The sequence below is a fragment of the Eleutherodactylus coqui genome, chromosome 3 (assembly GCF_035609145.1).
Source record: "Eleutherodactylus coqui strain aEleCoq1 chromosome 3, aEleCoq1.hap1, whole genome shotgun sequence".
NCBI lineage: Eukaryota > Metazoa > Chordata > Amphibia > Anura > Eleutherodactylidae > Eleutherodactylus > Eleutherodactylus coqui.
The window spans coordinates 298,501,591-298,515,540 of record NC_089839.1 but is presented as its reverse complement, the minus strand read 5'-3'; the positions used below and the strand labels follow the sequence as shown (position 1 = coordinate 298,515,540).

General features: G+C 45.5%; 1 protein-coding gene across 1 annotated transcript in view; it reads right to left on the bottom strand.

Annotated features, from left to right (window-relative positions):
- Positions 1 to 345: 345 nt before the first annotated feature.
- LOC136621918 (cystathionine gamma-lyase-like) overlaps positions 346 to 13,950 on the bottom strand; it is a 44,607-nt gene continuing 31,002 nt past the window's right edge. Inside the window, exons 5-12 of the mRNA XM_066597778.1 lie at positions 11,678 to 11,809; positions 10,498 to 10,555; positions 10,204 to 10,281; positions 7,256 to 7,408; positions 6,645 to 6,766; positions 5,715 to 5,767; positions 4,213 to 4,351; positions 346 to 2,277 (exon numbers count right to left, since the gene is read on the bottom strand). Of these exons, the coding sequence (XP_066453875.1) occupies positions 2,212 to 2,277; positions 4,213 to 4,351; positions 5,715 to 5,767; positions 6,645 to 6,766; positions 7,256 to 7,408; positions 10,204 to 10,281; positions 10,498 to 10,555; positions 11,678 to 11,809 (801 nt within the window). The 3' untranslated portion in view covers positions 346 to 2,211. The remainder of the gene's footprint in view (positions 2,278 to 4,212; positions 4,352 to 5,714; positions 5,768 to 6,644; positions 6,767 to 7,255; positions 7,409 to 10,203; positions 10,282 to 10,497; positions 10,556 to 11,677; positions 11,810 to 13,950) is intronic.

The following is a 13,950-nucleotide window of genomic DNA, read 5'->3' as shown; positions in this document are numbered from 1 at the left end:
ACTACATAGAGAACACTAGACCCACCATTTACAATGGGTGATGTCACAGCTCACCTCCTCCCTCTTCCCTGCACAGGTCAGAGCATGGCCAGGAAAAAAAACAAAAAACACATAGAAGTCATTGCACGCCCTCCTAGCCAATGTGTGTTATGCCCAAGAGGCTGCAGTAAAAGCACAGCCTTAAATGCAACTTAGACAAGATGTTTTTTTTTCTGCTTGTACATTACTATGGAGGAGGCAAACAAAAAAAACCCCACCATCTATGGAATTTTGGGTGTAGAATAAAGAGAAAACTTGATCCTGCGTTAAAATGTTTGCACTCTTATTAATTATAAGAACAAGCAGTCTCTGTAAAAATACTACGAGATTTATTGAAGTTCAGGCATGGACAATCTTAACCATTGGATTCAATCATGTAACAATCGTTTTCTATCTATTACAGCACCTTCTCCGGTACATCGGGAGCAGCACTATATACACTTTGTCAAAAACACTCCGGCCCCTAGAAATAGTTGTCTTTTTGCTGCAAAACTCGTCCTGCAGTTCCATTTCAGTCAGTTATGTAAATTATTAGAGTTGTGTAATAAGTTAAAGGTCTTGCTACCCGATGCCCTAAAAATGGTTCCCCCTTGGCCTACAAAAGTCTCTTGGAGGCTCCTTGTGTGGTGACCTCTTCTTCCGCTTGTGTAGAGCTGGTTGACCACTAGACGACTCTACGTCGCAGAGGAGAGATTTCACCCCGTTACCAGAGTCTGAGAGGGGCGCATTATTGGGATGTGAGAAGCTGGATGGTTGTATCTATAAATTGCCCCCCACCGGGGCGTTCTGAGTTTTGTGTATATGCTGTCATGCATCTACTGGTCCCAACACATCTAAGGCAACCAGGCTCAGAATGCTCAACAGACCATTAGTAGAGAGGATCATCCAAGAAGCAGGAGCTCCAACTGTTTGTTGTCGGCTATCCAGAGACAGGTGATGGTTCAGACACAGGGGGTGCAAGAATAGTGTTTCTAGGGACTTGGCTGAAGGAAATTTTGTGTCACTGTGCCCATTACATGTACAGCCTCTGACATCCACCCACCTACTGTCGCCCATGTTTGGATTGGGCTCATGAAGATAAAACTGGACGGTTGTCTTCAGCGGCAAATCCAGGTTTAGTTTGGGCATTGACAACAGCCGTGCTAGTGTCTGGAGACCTTGGGGTGAGCACCTCAATCCTGTCTTTGCTGTGGAGCGGCACACTGCCCTCTGCTGGTGTGATGGCATGGGAGGGCCATCATCATATGTGCCAATCGGTCACCCCTAGTAGTGGTACGAGGGACAATGACAGCCCAGCGATATGTTCAGGACATCCTGCAGCCACATGTGTTCCTCTCATGGCGGCTTCCAAGAAGCGGCATGATAACGCACGGCCGCACAGACAGGAGGGGGGGGGGGGTCACAGGAATGTCTCCACAACAGTGTCACACTTCCGTGGCTGACCGGTCACCAGATTTATCACCAATAGAACATGTATGGGACCATCTAGGACACCAACACCCATAGCCTACGAATTTTCCCAATCTAGAGCCTGTTACAGCAAATGTGGAGCGATATGACATAGGATACCATACGGAACCTGTATACCTTCATGCCCTCCCGTATCACATCTTGTATCCAAGCTAGAGGCGGTACAACAGGGTACTAGAGCCTCCATGCCCCCCTGCATCACATCTTGTACCCAAGCCAGACGTAATACAGCAAGGTGCTAGAGCCTCAATGCCCACCTCTATCACATCTTGTACCGCCTCTAGCTTGGATACAACAGGGTACTAGAGCCTCCCTTCAATAGAAAGTTTTATTCCATCTGACAACTTCTAGGGGAGGGATTGGTTGACAACAAGTGTAGTTTGCCATCAGATGCAATGAAACAGCACCATGGCCAAATCCCTGAAACCAAACAAAAAGGTGGGATTTTCCTATTGTAGGCGTCATTCAAAATGTAATCTGCATAAAAAGCTGTAACTTCTGTGTTTAGTGATTAGATTTGTATAAAAATCAATATAGTTATTAAGGATCATAATTAGTGAGCATAAACAACTGTCCGACACGTCATCATGAGTAATTGGAGAAGAATGGCAAGGTGCCAGTTGGCCGCTCCGAGAGATCAGATTTGTTGATTGTAGTGTCTGAACATTGAAGAATTTGTTGGGAATGTAGATAATTCAGGATTCAACAATTGCACTTCAGATGCTGCAACAAATCCTTCACTTTGGTTGGATTTGTTAGACCCGGGTGCTGCGAGAGAAGAAGAAGAAAAAAAGATTACTTACGCAAGCGGTAACTGAACTCGATATGGCGCTGTACACAAACTGGTTCACTGCTGCTATCCTAGTCTAGGAACTGTATTCCTGCCATACATGGATCCATAACAGACCTGTGCATGAGCCCTTACATTAGAAAGACGTGGCCATTTTATTCCAGGAACAGCCCCACTTCTCTCAGGTCGGGTCTGGTATTACAGCTCAGCTCAATCCACTTCAGTGGATCGGAGCTGCAATACCACACATAACCCTCATTAGTACTAGAAAAGAGTATTAAAGGGCAACTAAACTTTTCTAAAACTTCCGACATCACAGGGACATGTCCAAAGTTTTGATCAGTGGTGGTCCAAGTCCCGTTCAGTTGCCCATGTGAGTGGGAATCTGCAGACTCTGCTCACATTGGCCAAGTGCAATAAAAGGAGCTGCTGGATGATTTCAGACTACCCCCTGAAGTGGATAGCACACAAACTCTGCCCCATTTGTTTGTGGGACTGGTTATGCTCAAGTGCCTCCAATTTCTCAAACGATTATTGCAATCTTAGCAAGACGGTCCTCGATAACAAGGGTTAAAGGGAACCTGAGCCGTCCCTACAGCACTGTAAGCCAAGTTATGGTGCAGTTATGGGATGCGATAGGGAGCCGGGAGATGTATTTATGCTCACCCGCTCCTGTGATCCATCACTGTCAAACACACCTAAGTAGCCATGAGGCTCCCAAAGACTTGTATAGGAGATCTTGCAGAGTCCCATGTGCAGTCTCAGATTTTTTATTATATTCATTAGACTGTTATAATAAACTGTTGCAGCATCACGGTAGGTCCGCTGTTTATTATCCCACCAAAACCCTTCTCACTTCTGCTTCAGGCTTGTGAGCAAACCCACTTTGGCAGGCATGGCCCTAGGGCGGCAACCCATGGGAGGATTCCAGAGTCACACTGGGAAGAGAGAAGTCCCCCCCTACCACTGGAAGCAGCCGCCATCAACCTGGAGACCATGTCAGCAAGCCCCTATCCTACTAGAAGACCCCGACACCATCCAGGGGCCCTTGCTTTCAGTTACTTAAAGGGGTTGTGCCAGGATAGAAAGTTAGCCCCTATTCACAGGGATAACTTTCTGATTGTTAGGATCTGACCACTGGGAGCCCTAGGTGATTTTGTTAACGAGGGTCCCTAGGGTTCCCCCATAAATGGAGCGGTGGTCATACATGTGCACTGCAGCTCTATTCAATAGAATGGAAGGTACAAGGATAGCAGAGTTCAAGCTTTCACCCGCCTCCAATATTCCAATGACATGGATGGAGCAGCAGTGAACATGCGTGACCACCACTCCATTGATGTGGGGTCTTTCAGGACACCCGTTTACAGGATTATTGGAGGTCCCAGCTGTTGGACCTCCATGGATACAGAAAGTTACCCCCATTCCTGCAGAAAGGGAGTAACTTTCTATCGTCACACAATTCCTTTAAAGAGGGCTTTTCCCACTAATGACATTTATCCACTATCCACAAGCTTTCTGGGACTCCCTGCAATTCTGACATTAATGTAAATCGAGTAGCAGTGCGCAAACCACTCTAGTCACTTCTATGGGTCAGAGGAAGATTGCCAAGTGCATTGATGGTCACGCATCCCTGCTACAGTCACATCAGGAACTCAGGATGCACAGATGTCAAGACTGCTTGGGGGTCCCAGGTTTCATTAGTTCTAAAATCCCTTTAATACAACTAGTCAAAAGTAGCCCGGAAGTCTAAAACAGCAATACACAATTATTTGCAATGAATGACGCGATTGTTTGCAAAGGTCTACAGTGATCAAAAATTATTTTTCTTGCAGTTTAACTCTTTGGATCGGGAAGGTGAGGTGGGGGTTGTTCGACGCATCTTTGCCATGCTCATCAGACCCATCAGTACTTACCGCAACCTGCAAAGCTTGGTTTAGGTCCTCTATAATGTCTTCTGTGTCCTCTAACCCAATGGACAAACGGATAAGGGTGTCGCTGATGTTCAGCAGGGCTCGGTCCTCCACTGGCACTGAGGCGTGAGTCATAATGGCTCTACACAAGAGGAAGCAGACAGTATTATACGGGCCATAAAAGTGCTGGAAGGAGATGAGCCGGTTGCAAGCCCATCTGTCAGCTGCTCTGCATATTTTACCGGCGCCTCTGCCGTTAGAGCCAGAATCATGGAGCGCTGGCAATGAGATATGGGACTGCAAATCTGGATAGAAGTGAGAATTTAACCGCTGTGTACTTAAGTTCTCTTGGTATCTCAGGAGTAATTAAACGAAGGGCTAACGAGTCAGCTTAAAGGGAAGGGGTCATCAGAAAATGCTCTATTCTACAAATCAAGTTGAGCATTTTTATTTTTCCATGTCAACACGTATATAAAAAATTCCAATATCTCCCAGTTTTCACACCGGTGAAGCCTAATAGGCTGACACTTGCTGTTCTGTAGAGCTCCCTTCTCAGTAGTAGTCTCATTATCACAGGCAGGATTATAATGAATTATTCACACTAGTTCACTCATAGAAGACACCTCCTAATGATGCATCAACTTGTAAGCCCATGGATGGAATTCAAAGTCGCGTTACAGAAAAGAACAGTTAAATGCCACTGTTGATGCAAATTCCACACAAAAGCCAAAATCCCATTGAAGAGTGCTAAATCCTTGTATGGAACCGCCCACTGAAAGTCCTTTGAATAGGTAATCAGTATTTGATTATGGGGGTCCAGCACTTGGAACCCCCACAATCAGCTGTTTCAAAAGCCTGCAGCACTCAAGCCTCTTCATTGCCTACCAGCTACAGCAGCACACATTGTAGAGCTGCTGTAGGTGGTATAGCAGCTCAGTCACTTGAATTGGAGGTCAGTGGACTGAGAGGAGGCCACAGCGAGAGTCTCTTAAAACAGTTGATGGGCTAGGGTCCTGAACAGTCAGTCCCCATCTTGCAGATATTGATCTATCTTAAAGGAAAGATCCCAGAAAACACCCTTTAACGTAATTTGAAGAGGACAGAGCAAGGGCTATGATTCTTTTCTGAAGCCTGGGTTACTGCCTAGAAGATGGCTCCATAACTAGTTGGGTTTAAGAAATAACTTGGCTGCAAAAGGTCTGGAGCAAAACTGAACAAGGAAGGGGAGAAGCTAGTTAAAACTGGTGAAGACTTCTAAGTGAACTTGGTCCTGGCACTTGTTTACATAGTGCATGGAGAAATAGGCAACGGTCACACCTGGACCCAGAGAAGCAAAGACCCCTCTGGCCCCAAGCATTATAAAGTGGAAGGCCACATTACACAGTTTTTTTTTGCTACAGGCTTCCATCTGTGGTTTGCCAGCTAATGCAAAACTATAGTTTCCAGCCAGCCCTCACAGCCCCAGGTTAGAGATCATAGCCTTACTGTGTCATTGTCACACTTACGGGTGCTCAGCCAGACTTTCATATCCACCAAGACTTTCGGCAAGTGCAAACACCTGTGGGGGGAAAATAAAAAATAAAAAAATTTCAGGCTTTGGCTGGAAACCATAACAGGTGATGCCAAGGATTTCCAGGTTATATTCCGAGATCTGTGATATATTAGGAGCTCATTGTTTCAGTTCATTAATTAGGTAAATATTCCACCCGGTGCCAGCCATTGTTCAGGAAATGCTTCCAGTCTGTGCCAAGAAGCGTCCGGCAATATTGTACTCAGAGGTCAATCATTGGTCTGAAGGTCTGTCAGCAGTTTTGACGATGCAAAGCTATGCAGGGACTGTCCAGAGTTATGCAAAAAGTATATACTTTTCAACAAGAGAACCAACATCAGTCTTGTTCACATTCATGTCTGGCATTGCAGCTCAGCCACACTGCCTGAAGCACTGCAATACCAGACATGACCCATAGACAAGAGTGGCACTGTATTTGAAGGGGGGGGGGGGGGGGGAAGGTTTCTTCAATTACAACTCCTTTAAACTTGACATGGTAGCAAGTACCTGCAATCCCCATGAAGTAACAATTCTGGATTAGGTTTTTAAAGAACTCTGTGCCATTCAGCTATTACTCCTCCTGGAAAGAGAACTGGGCATTATCATTCTGCTTGTAAAAAGGGCATGCCCCTACATAGTGTGACGCTTAGCACTGATTGGATAGTGTCAGTGTGTAGGGATAAGACACGCAGTTGGAAAATGTATTCATAAATTTCCAGGAAGAATAACAGGAACAGAACAGATAGAAGATACGTCTAGAACTGTCATATTATGCAGAATAAGGTTTACCAAGACTGACATGGCAGAAGTGCGGCTAGATCCCATATAAAACAAAAAACACACAACACTTGCTTGCGATATATAGGAAAGCTATAGTCATATTTACTTTTAAGCTCTTGAGGAAGATCTTTGCATGTTCCACATTGCCTTTAATGTAGAATGTGATCATTCCTGGCACTCCTGTGCACTGCCGCTTGGTGATCTCATACTGTGGGTGTGATGGGAGCCCTGAAAACCAATAAAAAATTTTTTAAAAAGCCTATGAGTGGAATCTGGTTAGTAGACGAATGCATACGGTGATACCACATGGCAGTACCTGGTGTGCCCACTAGTCTAACAGACATATAAGGACCCTGTGTGTTGCCATTCAGGGTCTTTGCTTATCTGGGTAGATGGATCCTAGGCCCATGTTCATACAAGGCAGAGTTGGTGGGTTTTACCTCCCATAAACAACCCCCACCCAAAAAAAAAAAAATTCAGTCAACGTAGCCATGAGGGCTTGTTTTTTGGAGAAGTTATACCATTTAATGTGCCATATTATGTGACAGAATTAACAGTTTTGTTTAAAGGGTTAATAACACTGACCGCGGCTGACAGCCGACACCACCCGTGTATGCAACGTGCTCAACTCCCGATGGATACAAACCCTATTCACCCAGGATGTACATATGTCCTGGGGCGCTAAGGGTTAAAGGTAGGAATATGTCCAAATGATACCTGGAAACAGAACTTTGTCAACACGAGGATCTCTCTCCAGAAACATGGCCGCCGCCAGGGCATTATGGAAGTGCTGCTTCATTCGGAGGGGTAATGTTTTCAGGCCGCGGTTGCAGAGGTAGCAATCAAACGGTGATGGAATGGCGCCAAGAGCTGCAACACAAGAATAGTCAGATTCAGTATGTAACGCAAATATTGGAGTTTTTCTACAGAGTCTGGAGCAGCAGGGAGAGATGAAAGGCAAATATTACATCTAACAGGATCCTCTAGCTCTGAAATGCATTAGACACCAATGGGACTGACTCTAAGGAACCGAAGCGCTGAGGTTGAACAAACAGTGAGGTGGTGGAAAGGTAAGACGAGAATTTTAACAAAGGAGAACAAAAAAAAAAAAAAAAAAAAGTTTCTCCAGAAATTCACATAAAAATACATTAGAGAACCACAACATGGAAGCCGTGCCGTGGACTGAAGGGTGCTCAACATGCCTCAGGTCCTTCACTCCATGTGACTTGTGTTTGCAAAAGCCCATTTGTTACAATGTACCGAAATGTGTTGCAGATGATTATAGGGCCCTGAACTAGATATGATGCTATACATCAGAGGCAGCATGCTCACCGTTTCCAACTGTAAGGCCTAATGAATGCATGGAGCCTGTACAACGGCACAGAGTCCTTACAGCACTGTAGTATTATAGGCGGTCTATCTGCTCCTTATGGCACCATCTAGTGACCTTTAACCCCAATTCACGGGGGTTCAGTGATCGCTGGGATCCTAAGTGATTCTTGGAATGGTGAACTCCCAACGCCCCAGGTGAATGGAGTGGTGGTCCCTGCATTGACTTCTACAGAACAGAGTTAACTGAGCGCATCAATCACCCTTGTATTCACTTCTATGGGACATGCAGAGATCAAGGCACTTAGCAATCCCTCTCGATCCCATTGAAGCAAATACAGCAGCTCCCCCATTCACATTGGGGTATTCGAGGTGTACTGTTTAGAATAGTCCCAGTCAGAACCCCTGTGATGAGACATTCATTCCCTCTACTATGGCATTAAGTAGGAAACACCCTTTAGAGGACCTGCCGTGTGCCCATGTCTCTGCCCCCCCCCCCCTCATTCCGCATAACTTTGCAGCCCTGCTAAAGCCAGTGAAGAGTGAAGTCTTTTGTTCATACAGTGTTCCCCAGTTTCTATAGCTAACTGTCTGTGGGTGATGTCAGACTCCATTAACACTGCAAACCACCCACTTGACACAATTTCGGCTTCTAGCACTGTCAAAGAAGAGTCAGTATGGGGAAATAGGGAGGAGGCATTGTCAGATTTGGTGGGCCCGCAGCTACAGAGCTATGCAGGAGGCCCCGCAGACATGAGTACATGACAGGCCCTCTTTAAAAGGTGGCATTCATACACGTCTTGCTTCTAGGGGACAACATTTCTATAAAATGCCATAATTTACATGGATTAACCCCTTAGTGACCCCCCCACCCCCACCCCCCCATAGTGTTTTTACATCCTGGCTTTCTGGGCCTTAATCCCCAGAGACGTAAAAACATGCTCCCTGCAGGGGACTAAAACCCTGAAAAGCCGTTGATGTGACAGCTCCATGCTACCGGTGGTAGCCAACAACTTGGAGCTGTCATCCCGAGCTGTGTGACCCCACCCCACATGATCGCTGGCATTTACCGAATGCCGGCGATCATATGAAACGAAACGTAAATAAAAGTTAAAGATTCAGCTGCCCTGATGGATCAGATCCATCATGGCAGCTGAAAGTACTCACCCCGGTCCTCTGCAATGTCCCGCGGTGTTCTGGTCCAGACGGCACCTTGTGCACATGCATGCCAGATGTCAGAGCAGGTGTGGGCACAGAAGGGCGCATGGCCTGGGAAATTTAAAAGCTCTGGCTCACGGGTAGCATGTGTAGTTGGGAGCAGAGATGTCACTGGGAGCCGCTGTATGCGTTCCCGGTCACATGATCGCTGCTATCCAATCCATAACAGCAATCATGTCAAGTAAAAATAAATGAACATTTCAGTCTCATCTCCGCATAGGGATCATATCCATTAGGGGAGATGAAGATACATCCCTAAAGCTTTACCTTGACTTCTGCGCACCAAACGGCAGATGCATGCGCAAAAGCTGTGAATTGCCAGGGTAATTTAATATCTCCCTGCTCCTGGGTACTACAGGTAGCTGAGAGTCTGGAGCAGTGATTGAGGGCCCCAGTGAGCGGTCCCCAGTCACCTGATCGCTGTTGTCCAATGGCGATTACGTAAAAGCTAGAACACAGTTGAAGTTTAATGCTCCTTTCGCTTTAAGTCCTGTTGTGCATACGGATATAAGATTAGGGCCGCAATGAGTATGTCTCTGAACACAGGACAAACAGGGGGATCTATTTTGGGTGCAAATCCTCATTTTTATGTGCACTATAGAAACAAAAATTCTGTCTTTTAAATGACATTTGCAAAAATATGAAATTTTATTTTTTCTCCTCTCCTTCCTCAGTGAATATACTAAGGGGTGTGTTTTTTAAAATGGGGTCATTTGTTGGGGTATCATTAACACCTATGAGCCTTTGCAATCTTGGCTTGGTGCAGGAAAACAAAGTGTTAATGTTAAATTTGTACGTCTCCTAAATGGTTAAAAAAGAATGAATAAATAAAGTCAGGATCACTTGGATATGCAAAACCTTTACAGAGTTATTCTATGTTAAAGTGACACAAGTCATATTTCCAGAATTTGGAACGGGCTTGGTCACTAAGGGGTTAAGGCCAGCATCATACAGGCGTATTTCTGGATTCAAAATTTTCATTCAATATGCAGAGAATATAACCCATTGACTTGGGGTTTTCCTGCAATTTTAGTCGCAAGAAAAAAATAAATAAAAAAAAAATAAAAAATAATTCCCTAGTCAGGGTATCTAAGCCTCTTCATTACGTCGTCACTCACCATTCTGAAGGAACTTTAACTTTTCATACAGTTTGTCGCAGTTTACAGAAACCAGTCCCATGACGACGTCACTGTGGCCTGAAACACAAGGAGTTAAATGTTCTTCTTAATTCTAATACAATATTTCTATACAAGTCCTCGCAGCTGGTTTCTGGGGAATATTTACTGTATCGTTTCGGTAAACAACTTCCTATTGAGCTCTAATTAAACAAGTGGATGGATCAGACACAGACTGCCCCCTGGTGGCGACAGACATTACTGCCATCATTTTCATACTGCAGTGTAGTTACTTACCATTCATATATTTGGTTGCTGAATACATGCAGATATCCGCTCCCAGAGCCAACGGCCGCTGCCATAAGAGAAAAAAAAAAAAAAGTGTATTTCCAAATATATACACAATACAAAGTTGGGCTGCGATGTCCAGAGCCCACCAGAAAAGTTCATTCTGGGGCTCCCTTTACAGCTACATGCAAATATTACTTGAGCCCCGTTCTTTATACTTCTATAGAAAGGTGTTATGGTACAGCCTGTGTGAGGGGTGGGTGGCTGAGGGCCCACGGGAGGGGTCACCTGTTCCCCTGCTGGCTAGTCTGAACCTGGTGCAAAATATTTTTTGTACAAAACATACCAAAAGATAAGAAAAAAATTATATTAAACAGGGATCTTTGTGAATCATCATCTATTATGACTGGAGTCCTTAGCAGGCTCTTCCAGGACTTGAACATTGATGACCTGTCCTCAGGGGCCACCTTGCCCGAGCTGCACTTAACAGCATTTAGAGATGATTTACAGCAGCTTAATACCCCATAGAAAGGAAGGGACCAATTAACTTCTATGGGGGGAGTGTTGTGGGCATGTTCTGTGACCTGTGCAGGGAGGGAGAGGAGGTGAGCTGTGACAACATCTATTGTGAATGGTGAAATCTGTGTCATCTATATATATATATATATATTGGTGTCGCCTCAGTGTAGTCCTGCCTGATGGTAATTGGGGTGAAGGCTGACTGACCACTAAACATAATAGTCTGAGACTTCCTGTTCTGTGTGCAGGGAGGGAAGGAGGTGAGCTGTGACAACCATCAATTGTGAATGGTGGATTCTGTGTCATCTATATATTGCTGTCACCTCTCGGTGTAATCCTGCCTGTGATGATGACGACTGAGAAGTTGTCTACAGAACAGGAAGGGTCAGGCCACTGGCATAACTATAGAGGATGCAGGGGATGCAGTTGCACCCGGGCCCAGGAGCCTTAGGGGGACCCATAAGGCCTCTCTTCTCCATATAGGAAGCCTAGTACTATGAATAAAGCATTATAGTTGGGGGCCCTGTTACGGATTTTGCATTGGGGCCCAAGAGCTTCAAGTTACGCCTCTGGGTCAGGCTGTTATTAGTCTTAGTGGTCAATGTGAGAACTGCAAGATTCTTGGATCTTTTAAAAACTGTAACCGTCCCGGATGTGAATCATCACTTACCTGGAAATAAGCCGACATGAAGGTGTTATCGATGGCCAGGATGATGTTCTGATGCTTGTGGACGATAGCGGCACAGCCTTGTATATCAATAACCGTTAGCGTTGGATTTGTTGGGGTTTCAATCCACACAAGCTGGGGAGGAAAAGCTATTAAAGTAACTGCTGACCGGGGAAATCCACTGCGAGCCTCAGGGGTTAGTGTAGTAGCCCAAGAATACAACACTAGGGCCGGGTTTCCACGCAATGCTTGTATTGTAGTTTTAGCACATTTCATAGGAGTTTTTGACCTGCATGTTAGACCTTATTCACAAGGGCCACAAAAATTGCATGATTTTGTAGCACTACAACAATGCATGTATGAGAAGCTCGTTGTTTCCAATGGGTTCTTTCACATGAGAGATTTTGTAGCCTGGAAGACCCCATTGGAATCCATGAGCTTCACATACATGTGCTGTTGCAGCGCTACAAAAATCGCGCAATTTTTGTGGCCCTTGTGAATAAGGTCTTAATTCCCCATCAAAGCATTGTTGGAGGACTGCTGGCATCTTAGGCCCCTGCACACCAGCGCAATGATTTTGGACACTGAGTTTTTTGCATGCGCAGCGGCGTATTTTACTGTACTTTCTGTCTGCAGGATGCGTTCATTTGTGCGCGGGACACAAAAAGTATTGAAATGGCCAAGTTGTATAAGGAGTATCAGAGGTTTTTTCCAGCAGAATCAGGAGGGGTATCAGCTCTCCTTAAGGAGAGCACCAAGAAGGTGGGTGGGGAGACTTATAAGGCTATCCATGTTCCTCTGGGAAATATGCAAATAAGGAAGATGGAACAATAGCACTGCAGCGCCACCTATTGGATGGCAGCATTTCTGCAAATGCTGATCCTTTCTACAGGTCTGTAACAATTCCCAACCCTTGCTCTGCAGAGCCGTATAAAGAGTCAAGCATTGATTTGAAGGAATGCTGCTGTAAGAGGCAGCTGCTTAGGTGCTCTGAAGTGACTCCCCGTCGTCTGCGACAGCCACAATGGCCTCTTGGTGGCATTATTGCGATTTTTTTAGTAAATCGTAGTGCCATCGCTACATTAGCACAAGACTATTAAATGTGATGCAATTAAGAAATTACAAGAACCAAAGTTTAAGACTAGAGATGAGCGAACCTACTCGTTTACAGCGTTTTTGCACTCGAGCACCGCTTTTTCCCGAGTAACTGACTACTCGGACGAAAAGATTTGGGGGGAAGGGGGGGGGGAGAAAGAGAGAGCTCCCCCTGTTCCCCACTGCTACCCCCCCACCCCCCCCGCTCCACCACGCCGCCCCCCCCACCCCCCGAATCTTTTCGTCCGAGTAGTCAGTTACTCGGAAAAAGCGGTGCTCGAGTGCAAAAACGCCCTAAACGAGTAGGTTCGCTCATCCCTACTTAAGACGTAATAACTTTCTTTTCCCATTTCTTTGTTGCTGTCAGCAGCGATCATATATCAGTGCACACATACAAGCCCTTCATTAAAAGGGGTCATTCTATTTCCATGTTAGGAGTATCACTAACAGGAATAATGTACCTGGGATTCTACAGGTTACAGACAGAGCCGATGCTCGGGGTAACATATGACAGTGCGGTTAGTTCTCCTTGGGCCGGTATAATGGCTCTTCAATGGGGTGAGCTGTGAGCAGTATACAGCTCCATTTTGGTCCAGGTTATGAGGGTATTCTGTGGCTCTGGTGTCCGTAGTTATAACTCTGCTCTGTATTTGGCACCCTCTCTGCATGGTAAAATACTTCTGTGGCTTAATTCTTGTGCCTCGGCCACCTCGCAGGGACTCCCCTGTGACCGTCCGTAACTTGCCTCTGGATCCAACAACTCTTCCAGCAGCTCCCTAACTGCAATGCTGATGGGGATCTTTCTTCTCCCAGTAATCCCAACTCCCCCTCTATACACACATACACAGTCTCCCTCTCTGATGGGCACCTGAAGATTTTCACTATCTAACTCACTTGTCAGACTAACTCCTCTCAGCTACACAACTGGTCACACTAACTACATGGTCACTTGTTTAACAGCCGACTTACTGACAAACTGCGCACTTTACTGTTCTGATCTAACTGAAATCTCACTGACTGACGATCTTCCTACCATTACTATGACACAACTCCCCTCCTGCCTCTCTTCACCCCACAGACCTGCAGGATCAACTGCCTCCCAACTGTCACTCCACTGGCTTGCAACCAATCAAAATTAACTGTCCACCTGATAGATTATTAATTGCTCTGTCGTAGGGAAA